Source organism: Muscardinus avellanarius, assembly GCF_963383645.1.
Source record: "Muscardinus avellanarius genome assembly, chromosome: 4".
In the NCBI taxonomy this organism is placed as follows: Eukaryota; Metazoa; Chordata; class Mammalia; order Rodentia; family Gliridae; genus Muscardinus; species Muscardinus avellanarius.
Window position 1 is genome coordinate 137,793,450 of NC_137789.1, and position 23,156 is coordinate 137,816,605.

General features: G+C 38.7%; 1 protein-coding gene across 1 annotated transcript in view; it reads left to right on the top strand.

The window, feature by feature from the left end:
* The window catches only part of SORCS3 (sortilin related VPS10 domain containing receptor 3), a gene marked incomplete at both ends in the record, with an annotated part of 623,015 nt that overhangs the window by 493,784 nt on the left and 106,075 nt on the right, over window positions 1–23,156 (top strand). Inside the window, 2 exons of the mRNA XM_080694612.1 lie at window positions 1,177–1,266; window positions 13,787–13,966. Coding sequence (XP_080550738.1) covers window positions 1,177–1,266; window positions 13,787–13,966 — 270 coding nt within the window. The remainder of the gene's footprint in view (window positions 1–1,176; window positions 1,267–13,786; window positions 13,967–23,156) is intronic.

Sequence of the window (23,156 nt, forward strand, 5' to 3'; positions counted from 1 at the left end):
TGCTGTACCTAGCAGCTGGGGCACCTGCTTTGTGGGCTTCTAATCTGTGTGGAACAAGGGGGAACCATAGGAGAGGCCACCTCTCAGAGTGAAGAGTGATGGGTGGCTTTCAGTAGAGATGTCACAGCCCTCTGCTCCCAGCAGTTGCTGTGGATGGGCGCCAGGTTTGGGCAGGAGTGGGAGTACTGGCCGGGCTCCAGCATGTGCTTGGCCTCAGAGACTGTGGACCATGTGCCTGGAGTAATTGCCTCCTCAGCACAGCAGCCTGGTTGCTATTGTTGTCCTGCTATTTTTTCTGAACAGGCTGTGTTATCTTCTCCTGTGAATATTAATTTCCCCTGAGCTAGGATAATTGGGCTGAGAGCAGCCATCTGCAAAGCTGTGCCATGTTGGCCAGACTTTTCAGCAAGCTCAGGCCAGAGGACCACTTCTTGGAGTGCTTTCCAAATCATTTTACTAAGAATTCCTTTTTTGCCAACTGAGGATGCAGACACGGGTTGGACCTGGACATTCCCCACCTAGGATATAGTAGAACGGGATTCAAACCCAGAATTTCTGAATTTCAAATCTGGAGTTTTTCCTCTAACTTTTGATGCCTTTAAGCAGCTGGGACATGGAGAGAGTCAATAAATATCTGCTCAATTCATGGATTTGTAAATATGAAGGAAAATAATGAGATGTGCTCAGTTCCAAAGTAGAATTAAATTTTAAAGTAATGAGTGTTGAGGAATAGTAATTACACAGATCTAGAAAAAAAAACCCACACCTTTGACAATTGTGTCATAGTTGACTTCGATTAATACACTTTTAAAAATAAAAAGCCAGATGCATAGATAATGAATGAAGTTCATGTCAATATTTCCTGTTTTCAGTTGAAAATATTAGGTGTGTGCCATATCCAGAATGCAGCAATCAAATACAGAATCGGTCCCTGTTCTCACAGATAATGTCAGTCAGTGGGAAAGATTATTGTAATTGCCCATTTCGTTTTTAAGTACCATGGCAGGGGAGGAACTCAGGGTGTCCTGCGATTGGAGACTCAAAAACAGCAAGGGGATGTTTTCTAAAAGGTAATTACAAACCTAAAGTAGTCACTGATGAAGAGACTAGTACTGTCCAACTTTTCCCATGACCTGTGACTTCATCCAATCTTTTTGTGTTTCCCCAATGATCCAGGTAACTACAGGTGGAAGAGCCAGCTACTACGTGTCCTATCGAAGAGAAGCCTTTGCTCAGATAAAGCTGCCCAAGTACTCCTTGCCAAAGGTACCACACACACCACCTGCTCTCCTGAGTCCTGCCAAACAAAGCGAGGGGCGGAGAGGCTGCCTTGGAGTGTGGGGAGGTCTGACCTCGGCTGGGAGGACTGCTGGCATTCAGCCTGACTTATCACTGAATGGTTTGGCTGCTGCTGGTGTCACTAAACCTAAGTTCTGTATTCCCCTCTCAGCGGGGTACCAGGCATGAGCTTTGATTTCCTGGAACTCAAATATCTGGTATAACCTTGGGTCATTTCCCAGGGGTGGCAATGAAAGAAGCACTGGCTTTGAAATCTCTTCTGAGACCCTTCCCTTTTACGAAGGCCTTATTGCCAAATCGAAGGCCAAGTGCAGGCAGGGGCACAGATGCTCTGTGTGCATAAAAGTGCACAGATAAGTCTGGTGGTCTTCTTGCTACTCTCCACATTTTAAGGCTAAAATATAAATGCACTGCCCATGTCACCTTTCTTCTCTGCCACGATGAGTAATTAAAATGGGATAATCTACTGGAATGTTAATATCAAATGGTGACATTTTAACTTCTCTGTTGGAAAATCATAAAACTTTCTCTGTGGATCCTACTTCTTATGAAGATTGGCTTCTAGGGGAGCAGGATCTTTCTGTGCCAGTCACTGAACTAAACTCAACAGATAAGAGTAGTTGATATGACATAAGTAGTCCCTGATTTCCTGAAGCTTATAGTCCAGTAGAGAAGAGAGGCACTAAATAACTAATTGCAGTTATCATGTGAGGCATTGTAGAAGTTTAAGGAACTTCTTGGCATAAAAGGTGCATCTAACCAAAGGTGGATAGTGAGGGATATTTCCCAGAGAAAGTGATGCTTCAAGTAATACAGTTAGGATAGAGAGCAAACCTGCAAACATGTGTGGGGAGAACTTAATACAAAATATAATTGTCTTGTTATCTATAGGGGATTAGTTCCTGGACTCCCATAGATACCCTAAACCATGGATTCTCAAGTCCCTAATATAAAAAGGTGTAGCATTTATATATAACCAATGTTCATCTTCCCATATACTTTAAATCATCTCTAGAATACTTATGATACCTACTGTAATGTACATGCTATGTAAGTTATTGTTGTATTGTTTAGGGAATAATGACAAGAAGAAAAATCTGCATTTGTTTAGTGCAGATGCAGACCTAACTGATCCACAGTTAGTTGAATTCTTGGAACCTAGAGATATGGAAGGCCAGCTGTGGATACAGGGACATTTCTTAAGAGAAAGCATGGTTCACATAAACTAAAAATCCATCTTGAACAACCAGGTTGCTGAGAGGGGGATGTGGGGATGGATGGGGTGGACAGGGGCTGTAATCAATAGCCTCAGGGGCCACAGGAACCAAAGTTGCATTTTCTCTATTTTTCCTATGATTGACTTCCATGAGACCACTATATAGAGTAATTGTTGTAGGACATGTTCATCAGATATTCTAAACCTACACAGGGAAGAGGTATCCCCTCCTAGAAAAGATTAGAAAGGAAAAATTCATAGTCATAGTCTTCCTAAAGGAGAATGCCCCTTCATCATAACTAGGATGTCTCCATAACTTTGGCCTAAGGAATGAATTTTTGGAACTTTCTAAAACCACCTTCCTATTCTTGGGTTCTTCTCACCTCTGTATATGAGCATATTTTATATATTTTAAACCTTCTTAGGAAAACAAACAGTTCCCTCCCCTGGGCTGTGTGGCTGCAGGTGGAGACAAATGAGGCCTGGGATTGATTGCCATTTAGAGCATTCAATTAATGATTAGCAATCCCAAGGAAATTTACTGTGGGGAGTGTCTTCCCATCCCTGCAGCCCCTTTATTGAACTTCATCTAGAGTAGCTTCTCATTAATATTTGGCTGCTGTGAAAATAGCTGGATGGCTATCGATCTCTTTATTAGCTAGTGTTGGCCCAGATTTTCCTAGTCAAGGTTAGGGAGGTGGGGACCTAGGAGGTGGAGGAAGATTATTTTTTCCCATTGTTTGAAAAAGAAAATAACTTTTAAGCAAGTTGCTGCTGTTCCATGCAGGGCTAAAGCTGCTGCTAGGAGTCTCCCTTAAGAAACAAAAGCCTGGTAAAGCTTCTTGTCGTTGCAATGTTCCCACCTACATTCCTGGCCTCTCTGTTCAGAATATGCATTCCATGCCATTAGAGTGTTATGCAGAAAGTGAAATGAGTGTCGATAATGAACAGCGTTAAAAGGACCTGCAGCCTTGTGACGAGTTCTCCATAGCTCAGTCTCTGGGCAGCAGGTTGACCATCTCATTTCAAAGGCAGGAAAGTCATGTGCCCTTGATGGCAGGGTGACAGAGGATAGGGAGCAAGAGTGCCCTAGGGAAAGGCCAGCTGAGCTTCTGAGCAGAAACCCTGAGCTCCCTTCCCAGCTCAGTCACTGACTTATCCATGATCTTAGGCCTCCTCATCTGTGAAATGGGGGTAATAACACTGTTTGACAAGGTTGGGAGGAATCAGCAAATGACCCACTGTTGGTTCAGTGTGAAGTACTCAAAAAATCTAAGCAACAATTCTTATCCAGGTAGAAATGCTCTTAACCTGCCTGGTATTGAGATCAGTGCTCATGATGGGATCAGGTATCAGCTGACCTTGGATTTAATATTTCCCAAGGTTCTCGCTTCATCTCAGGGTTGGATAAGTTCTCTTTTGTCTTTTAGATAATACATTTCTCTTCCTCCTTCCTTTGTATTGAGGATTGAGATCAGGGGCATTCTTCCTTTGAGCTACACCCTGAACTTTATATTTTTTAATTTGAAATAAGGTCTTGCTAGGTTGTTGAGGGTCTCCTTAAGTTGCTGAGGCTGGCCTCTGATCTGAAATCCTAATGTCTTGGCCCCCTAACTACTGGGATTATAGGCGCGCACAACCACTCCGGAATATATTTTGTATTTATTCTTAACTTAGTACTCTAACAATCATTTCTACAAGACAAACATTTTAAGTTGTATTTTATTTTATTTAAATTTTTTTTTTCTGAAGAAAATTCAGGTTGGAAGTGACTGTGTTGAGCTTTTCCTGAGTACTGTGCTCCTGGAAAACGGCCAAGGTTAAGAAATTCTCTGCTGTTTTGTGTTTGGGAAATGGCTTACGGAACTACCTTCCCCCATGTGGCTTTATAGGACTCAAATGTTGGCTTCGTTTACCATCTACCAAGACCTAATTCACATTTTTCTTCTCATAAATGATTAGCTGAACAGCTATCCTATTGGCCAGTCTGGACAAGAAGCCTGATAATTTGACTTGACCAAAATTGAGTCTGGCTTTTCTCTTACCCTGAGCCCCTGAACTTTGCCCCAGGCTTGAGCTTATACAAAACTTTGGGACCTTAAGTCAAGAGTGCAAGGAGAAATAGCCCCTCTTAACAGCCTTTCTGGGAAGCACTTGACTAAAAAAAAATAAAAAATGCCCAGTTCAATTGTTTCATCCTGTCACCTGCTTACCCCACTCTCCCACCCAGTTCTTTCTAGTCTCATTTTACTTTGACCTATAAAAGGAATTGTTTTCTGCATTCACCCAGAGGTAAGATTAAGATATTTTTCCTTCAGTGGTCTTTTCTTACTTAGTCTATATTTGTTATGAGTTGACAGTAGAATATAGCTTACTGCTATTTTGAATAATAAAAGACAGAAGGGGGAATTATTAGAGTATTTAACATAATAATAGTGACAAAGACATTAACCTTTTGTCTTAGTTCTTACATTTTCACAAATACTGATTTATTTTTCTCTGCTATGTCACAGCCACACTTCTTAAAGAGTCACCTGTAGTTTTCATCTCTGTTCCCACTTCCCATTTACTCTTCAACCCAGGGCTGGCTGCCCTCTGCCTTCACATCCAGCTGTGCACTATTTCACTAAAAATCCTCTAGCCATTGTTCCCAGTGACTACCTGCATTACAAATCTAATAGTGTCTCTATACTTTATCTTTATTTACCTCTGTGGCACATTGGCCATGATGAAAAATAATTCATATTTTATCCTCTTTCCTTCCACAGTATTTTAATCTGATTTCTTTAACTGGACACCTTTCTTCTAGCCACTCTTGAAATGTTGGTGTTCCTAAAGTGTTTCTTGCATTCTGCATACTTCCTGGATGTCTTCATCCCTCTTTATCCTATAGATCTATCACAATATTATTTTATTGCCTATAGTTCCAGTCTATCTCTTCCCACTGAACTCTGGACCACATATCCTATTTGAGGTACATGCTCTTAAGGATTCCATTTAACTAGTCCAGAACTGAGCTCCTAGTCTCCACTTGTTATTCTTATTTCTTTCTCTTCCTATTTACTTGGATACTTCATTTCTTTAATAAGTAAACTTTTGCTGAATGACCACCATGTGCCAGGAACCCTAGTAATATTTTTTTGTTTTTATTTTTTGTGGAACTAGGGACTAAACCCAGGGTCATTCTACTTCTAAACTATGCCACCGGTCCTATTTTTTATCTACTTAATTAATTAATTAATTAATTTATGATACTGGAAATGGAACCCAGGGACATTGTACTTCTGAGCTACACCTCCAGCCTTATTTTTTAGTCTTTTTATTTTTTTGAAACAGAGCTCACTGAGTTGCTAAGGGCCTCACTAAGTAGCTGAAGCTGTCTCCAAACCGTGATCCTCTGGTCTCTGCCTCCTGAATACTGAGATTATAAGCATGCACCACCATGCCCAGCTTATTTAATTTTATCTTGAAACAGGGTCTCACTAAGTTGCTGAGGCTGGCTCCAACCCTGAGATCCTCCTGTCTCAGCCTCCCAAGTCCTGAGATTATAAATATATGCCACCATGCTCAGCTTTAGTAAATAGTAGAGATAGAGTGATATATAAGAAATACAACTTTTGCTCTTGAAAATCTTACAATCTAAAGGAAGAGAAAGATGCCAAATAAATAATTATAGAAGTGAACATCTAATCATGACTACAATGAGTGATGTTAAAATCAGAAAGTTATATAAGCCAGATAACTGAAGCACTGTAGATGTGTCCTTCAATCTGTCTCCTTGTAGATTTTACCTCTTTAACATCTCATCAACCCATACCACAGGGACCTTCCTAAAGAACTTACTTCCTTAGTTCAGGTCCTCATGTATTTTTACCTGTCTTAGTACAGTAACCTTTTAAGCCTTCCTCTCTTCCCTTTAGCATTACCCACTTAAATCGACTTTTCACACTGATTCCACAATGAATATGATCACACAAGAACCTGATCCTCTCCAGCCAAATCTCTGCATCAATCAATTCCAATTATGCTTTTATCCCACTTTAAAACGTGCAAAAGCTTTGCACTACCTTTGGTGTAAAGGTTAAGTGTGCTGTGCAGCATACATTGCAATGTCACCTTCTCCATCCTCACCTCCCGTGGAGGAACACTGCTCTCAGCTGTACTGAGCTCCACACCTTTATTTCTTGAATGTTTCACCCTCTTTCATTCTATATGTGAGCCTTTTCATTCCAATCACAAAATTTAGTACCTCTGGTATAGCATTTAATAAAGTTCAGGAAAGGCCATGCAAGTTTGTAATCTCTCCCACAATAGGGGGTATTTTCTTGTCGGGGGAGGGAAATTCTACCTTTTCCTTTTTCTCTGTTGCCTCTATTATGGTGTCTGGCACATGGCAAATGCATAATCATGTAGGTGATTAAAAATGAATTAAGATCACAGTAGGCCAGATTATAAGAATATGTTTCAAGAACAAGGAAGAGTTTTCACCTCTGTTCACCCAGAAGGTCATAGGTTTTGAGTTTAAAAAAGCAGCTATGATTCTTCTAAATAGCTTTTGGGAGGGCAGAGGGGGGTTTTATTTATCATTGAATAAAAACATTTATGCTTATATTTGATGCTCTTTTTTATTTTTTTTATTTTTGGTGGTACTGGGGGTGGAACCCAGGGCCTTTCTACCTCTGGGATATACTCCCAGACCTATTTTATATTTTATTTGCAAACAGGGACTCACTAAGTTGCTGAGAGCCTCGCTCAGTAGCTGAAGCTGGCTTCAAATCTGTATGATCCTCCTGTCTCAGCCTCCCAAGCGCAGGCAAGCATATGACAACACGCCCAGCATGTTGTTTGATGCTCTTTAAATGGCAAGTTTAGTAAGGTCCCAGTTTGAATTTATTCTTATTTTATTTTACTGCCTTTTGTTTCTTTCTTTATCACCACATTTATTTCTGCAAATTCTTTTTTTTTTTCATATGTATTTTTAATTGGTGCACTGTATTCATACATCATAGTGGGATACATACTTTTGTAGACATACATGCACACATCGCCCAGTCAGCCCCCACCCGATCCCCACCCCTTTCTCTCCCTATCCCCCCCTCCTATGCTTGGCTTAGTAGTTGACATCTAGTATTATAGCAATTTATCCAAAATTAAAAATGATAATCTCTCATAACAGTTTCATTTGTCTGATACCAAGCTTTTGATGACTTAAAGATAACATTTCAATATTTCTTTTTGCTTTCTTTCTTACCAGAGAATCTATTTTTTTCTATTTTTTAGGTGAAACTATCATATATTTATATTTTTATTTTTCAGAAAAAAAATCTATCCTAATATGGAATATGGACTCTAGGTACCCACATCGATCTTGAAAAAGAACAAAGCTAGAAGATATATATTTTCTGATTTCAAACCATATAAAGCTACAATAATTGAAACAGTGTAGTACTATTCTAAAGGCAGATATATAAACCATTGGAGTTAAATAAAAGCCTAGAGCTAAATTCTTCCCTATATTGTCAAGTTATTTTTGACAAGGTTTCCACGAACATTTGGTGGTGGAAATAATAATCTTTTAACTAAATATTGTTGAAACATAATAATTACATGGAAAAGAATAAAATTGGACCCTTACCTAATCCCATATACAAATATTAACTCAAAATAGATAAAAGACCTAAATATAAATCTTAAGACTATAAACTTTTAGGAGAAAATCTGGGTCATAAAACCTCAAAACATTGAAATTGGCAGTGATTTCTTGGTTATGATTTCAATGGCACAGGCAACAGAAGAGTATACAAACTCCCTAAAAAATAAAAAACATATTGTATATCCAAAGACAATGTAAACAGAGTTAAGAGTTACTAATAGAATGGGATAAAATATTTCCAAATGCTATATCTGAAGGTATATTAATATTCCAACTAGAAATCCTAAAAATTAACAATAATAAAGGCAAACAATACCCTTTAGAGATAGGTAACAGACTAACATAAATAATGAATCTCCACAGATAACCAATCTTAGTTGTCTGTTGGATGGAAAATCTTGTTTCTCTAGTTCTGATGTGTGTTACCTATTTCTTCTTTGTAGTTAATCTCTTTGAGTATTTTCTCTAGTGCTGGTTTTGAAGACATAAATTCCTAGAGTTTATGTTTGTCATGGAAGCTTCTTATTTCTCCATCTAATTTGATAGAAAGTTTTGCTGGGTAGGAAATTTTTGGCTGGAAGTTGTTTTCTTTCAAAATTGGGAATATGTTACTCCAAGCCCTTCTGGCTCTCATAACTTGGTTTGGGAAGTCTGGAGTGATTCTAATTGGTTTGCCTCTGAATGTCACTTGGCCCTTTGCTTTTGTTGCCTTTAAGATTCTCTGCTTGGCTTCCACATTGGTCATTTTGACAATTATGTGGCGTGGGGATCCTCTTCTCCGATCCTGTCTAAAGGGAGTTCTATAAGTTTCCTGGACCTGCGTATCGACCTCTTGCTCTATGTCTGGAAAATTTTCTGCTATTACTTCCTTGAAGAGATTGTTGATCCCTTTAGTTTCACTTTCTTTTCCCTCCTCTATTCCAATTATTCTTAGGTTAGCTCTCTTAAAATGGGCCCATATTTCTTCAATATCAGATTCCTGCTGTCGGATATTTTTTCCTAGATTAGAAACTATGCGTTCATTTTTGGAATGATCATCTTCTAAGAGCAAGATTCTGTTCTCCATGTGTTCTAATCGGTGGTTTGTGCTTTGAATTGAGGCCTTTACTTCATTAATTGCATCCTTTATCTCTTTTTGGCTCTCTCTGAGTTCTTTTCGAAGCACCTCTATTATTTCTACAGTTATTTTCCTGATTTGATCTTCTAGAAATCTCTGATTTTCTGTTTTATCGGGTTCTGATGTTGTGGGGTTGTGAGCATTAATTGCTCCAGTATTATTCCTCTTTCCCATGATTTCGGAAGTTTGTGCCTTCTCTGGGTTCTTCCCTTGGGTCACTATGACTTCATTTAAGGTGCTCTGGATCTCGAGTCAGTAGTATCTCAGACCCCACTACTCCGTTACTGGGTTTTATCACAGAGTCTCCGACCCAGAGAGTCGATAGAGGCTGCTTTAGACCATGGGGGGTGCCAGGTTGCACGTTCTCCTATGGTGTGATATCACTGCCACCGCCCCTCTCCCACCTGGTCAAGTCCCAGTGAGTACAGTACTGGGATTTCTCCGCTGTGGCCCGCAATTTGACTCACTGTTCTTGAGTACGCAGATGTAGCTGTAGTGAGTTCCGTGCTGCTGCCGCTGGTGGCAATATGGCGCCGCTGCTACGCCCTCGGCTGTTGGGCTGGCGTTTTTTTTTTTTTTTTTTTTCTTGGTTTTGATTTCCGCTCTGAATCCCTGCAGCGTATGCTGAGCTCAGACACTGGGAGCTTTAGATGTCCTCTGCGCCGAGAAATCCCGCCTGGCTGTTCCGCAGCGGCTCCCCTCGGCTTGCTGTGGCCGTCCTGTGAATTCGCCGGCAGTATGGCGCTGCTGCCGCGTCTGCCGCGTCCTCGTGCGTGAGGATATCCTCTGTGGCTCTGTTCTCAGTCCGCTTTCTCTCTGGAGCCTGGTGATTTTTTTTGTTTCTCTGGTGATGTTGTTTTCTGGCTTTGAAAGGCGCTGATTTTGTGGTAATGGATATTTGTTCTTAGCGGGGCTCTTAAGCCCCGCTTTTCTCGGTCGCCATCTTCCCGGAAGTCCTCTGCAAATTCTTAGGGCCAGCATGTAAGGAAGGGATATGCTTGGAGTTAGAGTACACAGATTCAAGAAAAAAGATGCACTATTGTTCAGAACCCTGTTGGGCCAATCTTAGTGAATAGTATTATATTTGTTTTGGAAGACTTAGCATTATAGTTACTCTTGGTTGACCCCTATTCCATAGATGTATTTGGAGTGAGGTCACATATTTCAAATTTTGCAAAGACTGATTCCTCAGTCTTATATGCACCAGACAGCTTTGTAGGCCTTGTTCAGATGGTAGAATGTAAGGCAGTACACTAGATATGCTAAACCATGATCTCAGGCATTAGGGCCCATGAGTCTATGTGTTATTGAGCTCTGCAGATTAAACAGGGCATAGTGGCATATGCCTATGGTCCCAGCTACTTGGGAGAGTAAAGCAGAAGTATCTCTTGAGCTCAAGAGTTCAAAGCCAGCCTAAGAAACATAGACTCCCCCGTCTCTCTGTCTCTCTTGCTTTCTCTCTTTTCTTTTTCTCTGTGTGAGACACATACACTGAAATATCAAACCTAGCAGTGTTCCTCTAAGCTATACACTCATCCCTATTTTATTTTTTATTTTGAAACAGGACTTTATAAAGTTTCTGAGGACTTTGCTATATTGCTGAGGCTGACTTTGAACCTGTGATCCTTTTGGCTCAGTTTCCCATGTACTGGGATTATAGGCAAGTGCCACCATGCCCAGCTCAATATTTTAAAAAAGAAAAGTGAGTTACATCCTCACCAATAAACTATTTTAGAAAAGCTTGCTTCTTTGTTAAAATAGTCTTGGGTTTAAATCTTAGTAATGCCATTAGTTAGCTGACTTTGGCATCCCACAATCCTAGATATTGAAAAGCAGTGTCTTACTTGGCTACCTGTTCACCAGGTGATAGCCTCAGGGCAGCATTTACCTGATATGCACTCACAGCAAAACTCGTTTCTAATCCTGATGATACCCTGGTGTTTTACATTGTTTTATTTTTCTGCCTCTTTTACATCAGCTTTGTCTAAAATAACTTAGCTCATTCATTTTTATGACCAAAACATCTGGGAAAAGCCAGGCATTTCCATTGCATTTTTAACAGGGTAAGTGAATTTAATCTGTACTTCCTGCAGCTGCTCTTTCCCCTCCTACTGGGTTCTTGGGCATTCATTCCACACCAACACAACAGGATCTCATCACATGGGCTTTAAGAGCAAGACTTCTTTCCATTTTCTAGCAGCTCAGCAGGAACCTACAACTCTACGAAATGTGCGAGGACAAATGAGCATGTGAGATCTTAGCCAAGGTGACCCAGAGAGGTCAAGGCCATTTGACAAAGGATCACCAATAAAAGCCTCAGAATATGTTTTCCCACTTCTCTTAGCTCCTGGTTGCCCCAAATGGACTTGTCCTTTTAGAAATCATTTAGGAGCTCTTCGTTGTGCTGATGTAGAAGATCTTACCTGGAACAGTTTCTGAGAAATGTTGGCCAAATAAAGTAAAAAACTAGACCTTGTCTGATTATTAATTTACTATAGCCCCAACTGCCCATGTTTCTATTATCAGTACATTTTACCACAGGCACAATGGTGGTTTTCCTACTCTTTATATTCTTATTTTTCCTCCCTGAGGTACTGGACATTGAACTAAGGGGCTCTCTATCCCTGTGATACATCCTCAGCCTTTCTTAAACTTTTTTTTTCTGTTTTGCTGAGGATTGAACCCAGGAGCATTATACAACTAATCTATACCCCCAGCTTTATTTTTTATTTTTTATTTTGAACCAGGGTCTCACTAAGTTGCAAAGGGCCTTACTACGTAGCTGAGGCTGGCTACAAACCTTGATCCTCCTGTCCCAGCCTCCAAAGTACTGGAATTATAAATATGAGCCATCACACCTGGCAGAGTTTTTTAAATTTTAAAACAGGGTCTGATTAAGTTGCCAAGCCTGTTCTCAAACTTGCAGTCTTCGAGATTACAGGTAGGCACCGCTGTGCCTAGATTATTTATTTATTTATTTATTTATTTATTTATTTATTTATTTATTGGTTCTGGGGATTGAGATCCCAGAAGCAAACTACATCTGAGCTACAGCCCCAGCCCAATTTTATTTTTTATGTGGAAACAGGATCTTGAAAAGTTGTCAAGAATGGTCTCAAACCTGTGATCTTCCTGTCTTAGCTTCTCATATGCATTTTTAAAGTTTAGCCATTTGGGAAAAATGTTTATTTGTACCAACCTGTCCTTCTGGCAGTATAAGTTTGCTAGATAAGAGCTTGAATTTGGGATAGTCTTCATAGTGCCTAACCATATATGCAAACCGGCCTTTGTAAATTATTTTGATTTGTGAAGTATAAGATTTGAATTTTACATATGATCCAGACAAGGATTACAAAATAAGGTGATTTCAAGAAGTTAATCTCACTCTATAGGTGTTATAGCATATAAACATACTGTTATGTAGGGCTGAGACTCCAATAGTGCCAACTCCTTCTAAACGATTCAGACATTTGGTACGGGAAATATTCAAACCAAGCCTTTGTGATTATTGTTTGCCTTCACTGGTCATCAGTTTGAAATCTTTGCTGTAGTGTCTATACATTCACATGGTTTGAAGTGAACAATCAGCTTGGGATTAAAAGTAAGGGGTTCAAATTCTAGCTCTGTCACTGAAAATGATGCCATCTGAAATAAACCAGTGAACCTCAGTGTGCTGCAGTTTACTCTTCAGTAAAGTGGAAATAATACTACCTTTATCACACAGGGTAATTTCAACTTTCAATTAAAAATACATTTAGATGGCTTAGTGACCGAGTATTAGATATTTTTATTGGTATCCTAACTTTTTCATTATTAAGGAGATATAATTAAAATTCAGAGAGATAGACACACTCAACAATCATCCAGCTGATATAGCAGTACTAATATTAGGACCTAGAACACTGAATTTCAGTTTGAGTATTTTTTCCTCTGTATCAGTTATTTTCAAATATAATATTATTTTATTAGCAGAAGGCCCTGTTTTACCTTTTACATCACACTGAACTCATGTCTATACAACAGATTGCAGGTGTTGCCATGGTGGAGACAAGATTGGAGATCTAGATCCTTTGGCTATGCCTTCATGGTACTCTTTTTGACACTGAAGGTTCTAAGGAAATGTGTGTGAATCTAAAGAAAATGAAGAACAAATGAAAAGACTGTCTTGTTTGCATACATGAACTTCATCTTACAAGGCCCTACACTTCTCTTAGCAGTAATGCTAACTTTCAGGTATAAAAATAAAAAAATGAAAGTGGATGAATCCCTTGAAGCCATGGAAAATGATATCCACCAAAGGCCCCTTTCACCCATCTTGCTGTCACTTAGCAAGGAACAGAAATCATGAAGCTTATAATGTATTGCCTTGGTCTAACATGGAATTGTTTAACATGTCCTATAACTCAAGCTTTTTCTCAACCATTCCATAAATCTTGGAAATTACCAGTGGTCCCAGTGGGTGTGGAGATCTGCTGCCTCACAGCCTTCTGTCTTCTTACAGGACATGCATATTATCAGTACGGATGAGAACCAAGTGTTTGCAGCTGTCCAAGAATGGAACCAGAATGACACATACAACCTTTATATCTCAGACACACGTGGGATCTACTTTACCCTGGCCATGGAGAACATTAAAAGCAGCCGAGGTCTAATGGGAAACATTATTATTGAACTGTATGAGGTATGTAGCCATAATTGTCCCTCCCTGGATTGACCTCTTTATTCATAAGTTTTAATTTTGTTTTATTTTATTGGTACTTGAGATTAAACCCAGGCACATTCTACCTCTGAGCTCCACTGCCCTATTTTTTATTTAATTTGACACAGGGTCATGCTAAGTTACTGAGAGTCTAAGTTGCTGATGCTGGCCTTGAACATGTGATTTTCTTGTTTCAGCCTCTCAAGTACTAGGGTTATAGGTATACACCAGCGTGTCTAGCTGAGTTTTCATGTTTTTAAAACAAATATTAGAGTCCTGGGCTCAGATCCCAGATGTAAAATTTATCAATTGTGTCTTGGAGCAAAGAGTGTAAATTCTTGGGGCAAAAAGTGTCTGAATTCCAGGAAGAGATAAACTTACCTAAGGAGATTATTGTAAGATAAGAGATCATGCATATAAAGCATTTAATGTTGTGGTTACTTCAATATAGGTTTTTTGTATGAATGAGCATGATATAAGCCAGAAATGAAGGTACATAGCTTAGGCAATCTTGAAGTAGCTTTCTAAATTCTATACTTTCTCTTATGGACCCTAGGTAGAAGAAGTGGTGCTATTTCATACTTAATTAGGAAAACTATATTTACGGACATGTGTTTTTAAAAGAGAAACAAACACCACAGTTAGGAGTAAGGGTTTCCTAAGATGTCACATCTATGCAGAGTAAAGAATTGGCTTTGATATTAGTATGTTGCTTATCTTAAAGTTTTTTTTATAACTTGATCACCAGTTAAATAATTTCCCAAGGAAACCAAGTGACTCCACATAGGAATATGAAAAAGAAAAGTAATAAATTTCAATTACTCTAAAGGTAGATTTTTTTGTATTGGGGATTGAACAAAGGGGCATTTTATCTCTGAGCTACACTCTCAGCCCTTTTTACTTTTTATTTTGAAACAGGATCTGGCAAAGTAACTGAGGGTCTCACTAATTGCTGAGGTTGACTTTAAACCTATGATTCTCCTGTTTCAGCCTCCCAAGTACTGGGATTAAAGGAGTATGCCACCACACCTGGGTTATGATGCTTTTTTATATCTCCAGTGACCTGTATGACCACTGACAGTTCTAGGCATAGTTCAGGGACTTGAAGGGCCACATAAAAATGATGGATTGCTTTGAGCAAGAAAAGTATGTATCAAAAATTAACCAGTGGCTAGTAGTCAAACCCACTTGATTGTGGTGATTGAAGTCAATCAGGGAGGAATGAGTTGTCTGTTCTGGTTTGTGGCCTATGCTGACCTGGGTGAACTATTCCTTGGTAGAATTTTCTCTCTTTAGAATAGAAATGACTTGCAGAAAAGAAGAATCTTCTGTTTTAGAATGGTCTTCTTTGAGTCACACTTGTCAAAATTCCAGCATCTTTATACTGGTATCTAAGTTGACTGCTCATTTACTTAGAGGAGTAAAAATATTTAAGGCTACAGCTATTCTATTACATAGAAAAAATATTCTCTGGTAAGAAAGAAAGCAAAAAGAAATATTGAAATGTTATCTTTAAGCTTGGTATCAGACAAATGAAACTGTTATGTGAGATTATCATTTTTAATTTTGGATAAATTGCTATAATACTAGATGTCAACCACTAAATCAAGCATGGGAAGGAGGGATAGGGAGGGAATGGAGTGGGGATCGGGTGGGGGTTGACTGGCGATGCGTGCATGTATGTCTACAAAAGTTTTCTTTGTATCCCACTATGATGTATGAATACAGTGTACCAATAAAAAAAAAAAACAAAACAAATTCTATTAGGTGAATAAAAGCACTTTTTTTTTAAAAAAAAGGAGTAAATGGCATTAGGTAGAAAGCAAAATCAGAGCTGGGCGTGGTGGCACATGGATGTAATCCCAACATTTGGCAGGCTGAGACAGGGGGATCACGGTTCACAGACAGTCTTAGCTACTACTTACTGAGGCCCTTTGCAACTTAGTGAGACCCTGTTTCAAAACAAAGAATAAAAATAATAGGGCTGGGGATGTAGTTCAGAGTTAGAATGCCCCTTTATTCCATCCCCAGTACTGAAGGAAGGAAGGAAGGAAGGAAGGAAGGAAGGAAAGAAAGAAAGAAAGAAAGAAAGAAAGAAAGAAAGAAGGAAAGAAAGAAAAGTAGAAATACTTGATTTCTAGAACATAACTGGAAAGAGCTGCAATGATTCTCTTTAACAAGTCCCAGGTGGGAAATGTTCTAGATTTCTTCCTAGAATTGTGCAGGCTGCAAGAGATGACTAAGAAGTATGAATAACTTTGGTAAACTTAGGTCTCATGCTTCTAATCAAACAGAAGGCAGAAATATACTTTTGTTTTTGGCAGTAAGTCACAATTTGTGAGAGATTTTGAATTACTAGCCCCAGGCCTTTTCAAGTTTCTATTTTCACAAGTGAAGCTATAGAGATAAGATGGTTAATCAGGCCCCCATGGTCAGGTGGTCAGACCTAAATAGGAGAAAGTAGACATTTCTACACTTGCTCTTAGAGTCAAGAAATCACAAAATCCCTGTGTCTTTGATCCTCTTGATTCAGTAGGTGAATATGCTACTGTGCTTTTCCTTCTCTAAGGAAGGGACCAGAAATTCCTTGGCCATTTAGAATTTGAGACACTGACCTGAAGTGGAGCATGAATCAATATGAAGAATGTGCCAAGTGCATGTAGGTTTTTACTTTCCTGCTGAAGTTAGTTTGTTTCCAGTCTTGTTGTCGGAAAAATGCATGGTGTCACTGCATTTATAGTAAAGCAAGATGTACCAGGCAGGGCACCTTCTTTAAAGCCAAGTCTTTGTGCCAATTTTCCCTTCAATTTTCCCAAAGTTGATTGTGCCCCTAGGTTGTGTTCAAGTCCATGAAGAAGTTGGTAGAGATATATGGTTCTTACCCTCAGGGAACTTGCAATCTAGTTTGTTGGGTTTTAAGGGTATGAATAAACAAAGTTCCTGTTTTACTTGCCCAAGGCTGGAACCAGTTGAGATGGAGAGAGTAAGTGGGCCAAAGGGAGATCAGAAACAGCTTTATCACTTGAACAATTAGGAAAGAGGAAGTAAGATGCTAATCCTGTAATCTGGAGTTGGATTCATCCATTTAATCACGGGCAGAAATGTTAAACCATTTTTCAATAGAAACTTATATTTGATCTACTCAGGAAAATTCCCCCAAACATGGGAGATGGCAGTGAGCTGCATATGCCCAGTATTTTTTCTCAAGGTTACCGATCTTTTTATTAGTCTTTTTGCTCTGGGGAGGAAGGAATTAACATGTGGGAGGCATTCCTAATTACGAATGACATGAACCAAGGACTAGACAGATGGTATAGAGTTTTGAGAAAGTAAGCTAGCCGGTCTAATTTTATAGAATGGACGCTTATCTGGGACAAATATGAGGGCTGGATGGTGGAGTTGTTGAACTTTATATTCTAGAAGGTATTTAATAACAAGTGACTTAACTGGAACTTGACATTATATAGACAATGGCCATATTGAAAATGTTTAGTGGGTGATTCTATTTTGCACCTGGAGATACATTTTGTATGTTGGAGATAAAGCACAATTTAATTGGTCCCTAGGCATAAGTAGAATATAACCTTCTTTGCTGGAAAACTTCTTTATGAAAACTGAGATTATGTAACATATGGCCAGGTAGCAAAGAAACTCTAATTTTCTGGACTCCAAGGGTCTTGAGTAATACAGCTGGGAAAATCCATAAACTTTACCATTTAATTTAAGTAAATTAACACACTTTCATTGAATGGATTTTGTCTGGTGATATGAAGACTGGTACAGGACACTAACAATCTACTGGAAAAATATGAGATACCGTTAGTGTGTGGAGACAGTCTAACTTAATAGAACTTCAACTCTACCATGCTATAGGGATCACAAAAATTAGTTTAATTCTAACTTGGAAATACTGAGGGAAGAGGACCTATAGATGAGTCTGTTTAATGAAGAACTATTGGAGATGGGGAGAAGGGAACCAGAGTCAGATGAGTTAGGTCTGTGTTTATGAAGTGTTGAGTGGCTTTGTGGAATTATGGGGATGAAGACTGTAGAGAGCTTGACTGGAGTTGGGGAAATATTCTGTTAGTATTTATCTTTCCTTCTTTCACATTTATATATCCAACAAATAATAGTTGCATGTGTGGTACAGTTCCCTGTCCCAGGTTAATTTTTAACTTCCTACCTTAATAGGACAGTTCATCTCTTTCCTTTGAAAGTTCAGAGGTGCTTTTAGGTAACTGTCAAATATCAGTCTTTTGGGCTGATGTTGGCCATTGAAAGCTACTGGTGTATCTTCTTCCAGGATCTCCTTGAGCCTCTTATTGACCATGGAGATGACATAAAGAATGCCAGAAGCTACTTGGTAAATCACCTTTGAAGCCTTGGCTTTGACTGTTGGCCTTGGAGAATAAAGTAGACCAACCTCACTGAAATCTAATTTAAGGCCAAGATATTTTTTGTCTTTAATCTCTTGGAGAATTTTCCTGCTGTAGAGAGATTTTCTTGCTTGTTTGTTCTCTAATCCCTACTTCAAAGTACAATTTTGTCATGGCTGTAATTACACAATTAGTGCAGAAAATAGCATGTGAATCCCAAATAATAATTTATCTCTTCTTAAGATATCAGAAGCTCACTCCTTCAAAACAAGGCTGGTGCTGACAGTGGAAATAGCCCATTTGAATGCTTACCATTATTCTTATGACAGTTCTTTTCATACAGAAATCTATTGTTTTTTCCTATCCATAACAATAAGTTACATTTCTTTTAGTTATTCTGTATTAATAAGTCAAGAAACAGATATCCTTACAGTTATGCTATAGAAACATGTTCTCAGCTGCCGGTATGATCAGTTTTCTTCAGTGCTTTTCTGGGTATTAAGTATTTAACTTATAATTCCTTCTAATAACAACAGCTTAGCAACAATGCCTTAAAATAGCACTGTCCAATATGGTATATACATAAAATGAGCTATGTTATACTTGAAATTTTATACTTTAGAATTTTTACTACCCACATTTAAAAAAATATAAAGTAACCAGATGGAATTAATTTTGATATATATATATATATATATTATTAATTTTGATATATATATATATTATTTAAATAAAGTACTTAAAATATTATTGTTTTAGTTAATGCTCAATATTAAAAGTTACTGATGAGGTGTTTTATATTTTTATACTAAATATGCAAAATACTGGATATATTCTATATCTCTTACACATCTCACTTCATATGGTAAATTTTCAACTGAAATACTTGAATAGTGGTTATATTTTATAAAATTTACAGTAGAAAAAGGAGATTCACATGCCAAGTTATTCTAAACCAAATTGAATGTCAGTACTTAAATTCAAGTTTAAAGTAATTATGTAAAATTAAAAATCAGTTTCTTGGACTCACCACATTTCACGTAGCTATATGTGGCCACCAGCTACCATGTTGGAATGTATAGATGTAAATGACTTATATATTTTTTCCTGTATATCTCTTACAACAACTCTTTGGAGAATATTGTTTCCTCCTTGTGTCTCTGAAATTACAGAGCTGCAAAAAATTTAGTGACCTGGCTCAGCTGGCAAAGCTAATAAGCTGTGGTGCTGCATTTGAAGAATCCATATCTATCAAGCTTTTCCACTATATATCCCCTCCACATAAAAATGATATATACATTTTTTGCAATAAAACTTACCCTTTTTGTGGTACTAGGAATTTAGGTTTACAGTTCTATGAATTTTGACAGGTGCATCAATTTTTATAATTACCATCACAAACAAGACATAGAACAATTTCATTCCCTGGAATATTGTCTCTCATAGCATTTTTGCAGTCAGCACCTATCCCACCCATGAGCAGTGCCAGAACCCTTCTGACTTTTGCTTTTTATATGGTATTAATAAATGGAATTATATGGTAGGTAACCTTTGTAGTCTGACTTTCATCCACTTAGAAGAATGTTTTAGAAATCCATCCATGAACATTCATACAAGCATGGGGTTTGATTTTTTAGGAGTAAATATGCAGGTGTAGGGTTGAATGTAAGTATATGTTTTTAAGAAGTCATTGAAATTATTCCAAAGTGCATCCTTACTAGCACTGTGTGTACATGTATGTGTGTGTGTGTATTTAGTCATTATGGTAAGAAACCAGTGGTACCTCATCATTGTGGTCTTCATTTAAATTTCTCTAGTGACCAATTACATTGACCCTGCTCACTATACATGGATGGATAAAATGAAACTCTTTGATCCAGCCTCAGTGTTTTGGTCCCTGTGGATCTTATTGATGTTTCCTTGCCTTCCCCATCCTTAGTATCTGCCCTCCATTCTCTGCTTTGCCATGACCTTCGGTGGCCCAAATGGACAGCTGCTTACAGACTCCATAGGAACTTTTCCCCTGAGCTGACCTTCATCAGACCCTCACCACAGGTCCAACTCTAGGGACAGCCTGAGGCAGATCATGGTAATTGTTTTTCTCAGCAGAACCTTGGCTTATTTGTCCTGAGGCCCTAGGGACTCGACTGACAGATGACTGTGCCACCTGGATACCATGTTCAGCCAAGGGTCCTGCTGTCAGATTCCCTCTGCACTTCAAATTGGTTTCCCAGAGGGAGAGTGGGACACTCAGTCTTGACATCTTATGCCCTTATTTATGGGCACCATCAAAAGCTGATACCCTGTCCCCTGGACTCCTGAGACTATCAATACCAGTCACATTTCTGATTTCAAATGGTGGGAGAAGGAATGTTTAAAGTTCACAAAGTTCCTCCTTGGATAAAAAAGAGTAAAAATGTATGTCTCACTCTCTAATTCTATACACTTCAGATATTTCGTTTAGGTAGTGCCTCTACTCACTGCCAGAAATAGCTTTGTGTCAGAAACATGTCTGTACCTACATGCATTTATGGGAATGACTCTACTAGGTTGCAACACAGACATATGTCTAACTTGGGTTGCAGTTGAAACATGAAAGTTGTTGGCCTAGGATATACAAAAGGAAAGTTTCCTCCAAACTTATAGTCTATTTATACAAGACATGGAGCCAAGAAGTAACTTTATAATAATGTAAGGCTTTTGAACTATCCAAATACAGATGGAATGCATTTACTTCTTTCAGACAAGAGAGAGATTGCTATGGAATTGTATATAACTGCAGGAGAAATACCTTCAAAGCAGTATATGGGTTCCAAGTAATCTCTCTTCCCTTCATCTTTTCAGTCCCCATTCTCCTGATTTTTCCCTCAAATTTCTTTTCTATAGCACACACAGAAAGTACCCATCTGAGTAGTATAACATCAGTGGGAAAATGTGATAATGACCATCCCTTTTGCTGAATATGCTCATCTGGAAGCATATGTCCCTTCTGTCATACATCCAGCTACAAGACAGGTAGAAAGTGACAAGAGCCTCACAGGAACAAGTCATGGGTCAAGAAGTTCAAGTCTGGCATGTATATTTTCTTACAGGAAGTGAGTCTCAAGGTCTTGGGTATATGTTTGAGGAGGGCTAACGTATTTAGGAGAGTTAGTTAATTGGTGGTCCAGCAGATCAGGCTCCAGCTCTGTTGCTGCAAAAGTCTTCCATCGGGCAGAAGAGAAGCCCAGATTCCATTCTTTGTGAGGAGTGATTAGCAGTTAGGCTTGATCAACACCTTTGCAGTTGATTTTGAAGACCCTGGCTATGTGGTGGCCTCATGAGCCCCAGATGATCATGGGAGATAACTGCTTTTCTGAAATGACACTGACTAAATGGGTTCATCAGGAGAATGGCATAACTCCTGTGCAGATCCCCTCTGCCCCTCTACATCTTTGCTTTTCTCCTTACCCACCCTCTTTTTAAGGAAGGAATTAAATCAACTCCATTGGTGGCCAGTTGTCAAATTCCCCTGGTGGCTACCTTCTCTGATAATCCTCATTACCTTCTGACATTCCCTGTCCATTTGTTTTCTCCTTTTTTTTAAATTTTATTTGAGATAAAATTCTATTTCAAGGCCAATCAAGTTACTACAAAAACAAACAAACAAAAAGACTTCTTATTTTATCAACTAAAATATGACCTTTGGAAAAACAAACAGCAACAAATAAAAAACACTCTCTTTTATGGAGTTCTTCCCACTGGTACTTGTTTAGGATGACAATGAATCCCAATTAACCATTATTCTCAAAGGAATTCTCCAAAGAATTAAAACTTTGATAGATATCAGTGTTATCCAGGATATCTACCATTCACCCTCTGATTTATGTTTACTTATACTATTTGAATTACTTTTTGGCTTTGAAATGCTGAAACTTCCAAGAAACATTATAGGACTCTTTCTTTGGTGTAGGTCATGGTTATTCTAAGTATTGATTCTTACTGCCTAGCATGTAGAATAGAAAGAATAAAGTTTGAGTACAGTTAGCACTTAGTTTAGAGTCCTTCTGGGATGATAAATCTCCTTCAATCTTAATTTCAGCTCCTTGTTTTCCAGTGATACTCTTTTCACTTTAAGTATCAAGGGCATGCAAATCCCAGTACATCAGGAACTCTGGCCAAGAGTGCTCTGAATTATCTCGTGGAGATTTTGTCAGCCAACTGGGGAAAAGAAGAGGAAGCAGGGCTTATTCCACCAATTTAAAATTACCATTGCCTGATAACCAAAGATGATATGCAAGTTATCCAAAGTCACATAGTGAACTAGAGCTAGAGGACATAAAGAAAGCTCAATGCCAGGTTCCCGTGCTGGGTCATCTGCCAAGAAATGTCTACCTGACTGACTACAAATTGGGGTTCATGGACTTCCACCATGAAAGATAATCCCTTGATTCCTTGAAAACCCATCTACAGTCCCCCCCACCCTGATCTAAATCAAATGTTTTCTGTAACTGGTAGCACTTCACTTATTATCAAAGGGAATGTTAATAGTTAAAGATAAGATTCTGTGGGAAAAAGAACAGAACTACATAAGGTGAGGCAAAGCCAATGAGTAAAAAAGGTGTGGAACATCTGAGGAAGTGATGGAGGGTATAAAGCTGAACCTCAACTTCTCTCAGAGACCACCAGGCATATGGCATTTCTCACCATGTTTTTCCTCTTCCATATCCCAACATTGAATAAAGGATGCTGGGCCTTCTTTCACTGGTCCTGCAGGAGTACAGGCATTTTGGCCCAACATAGTTCTCCATTTCTCA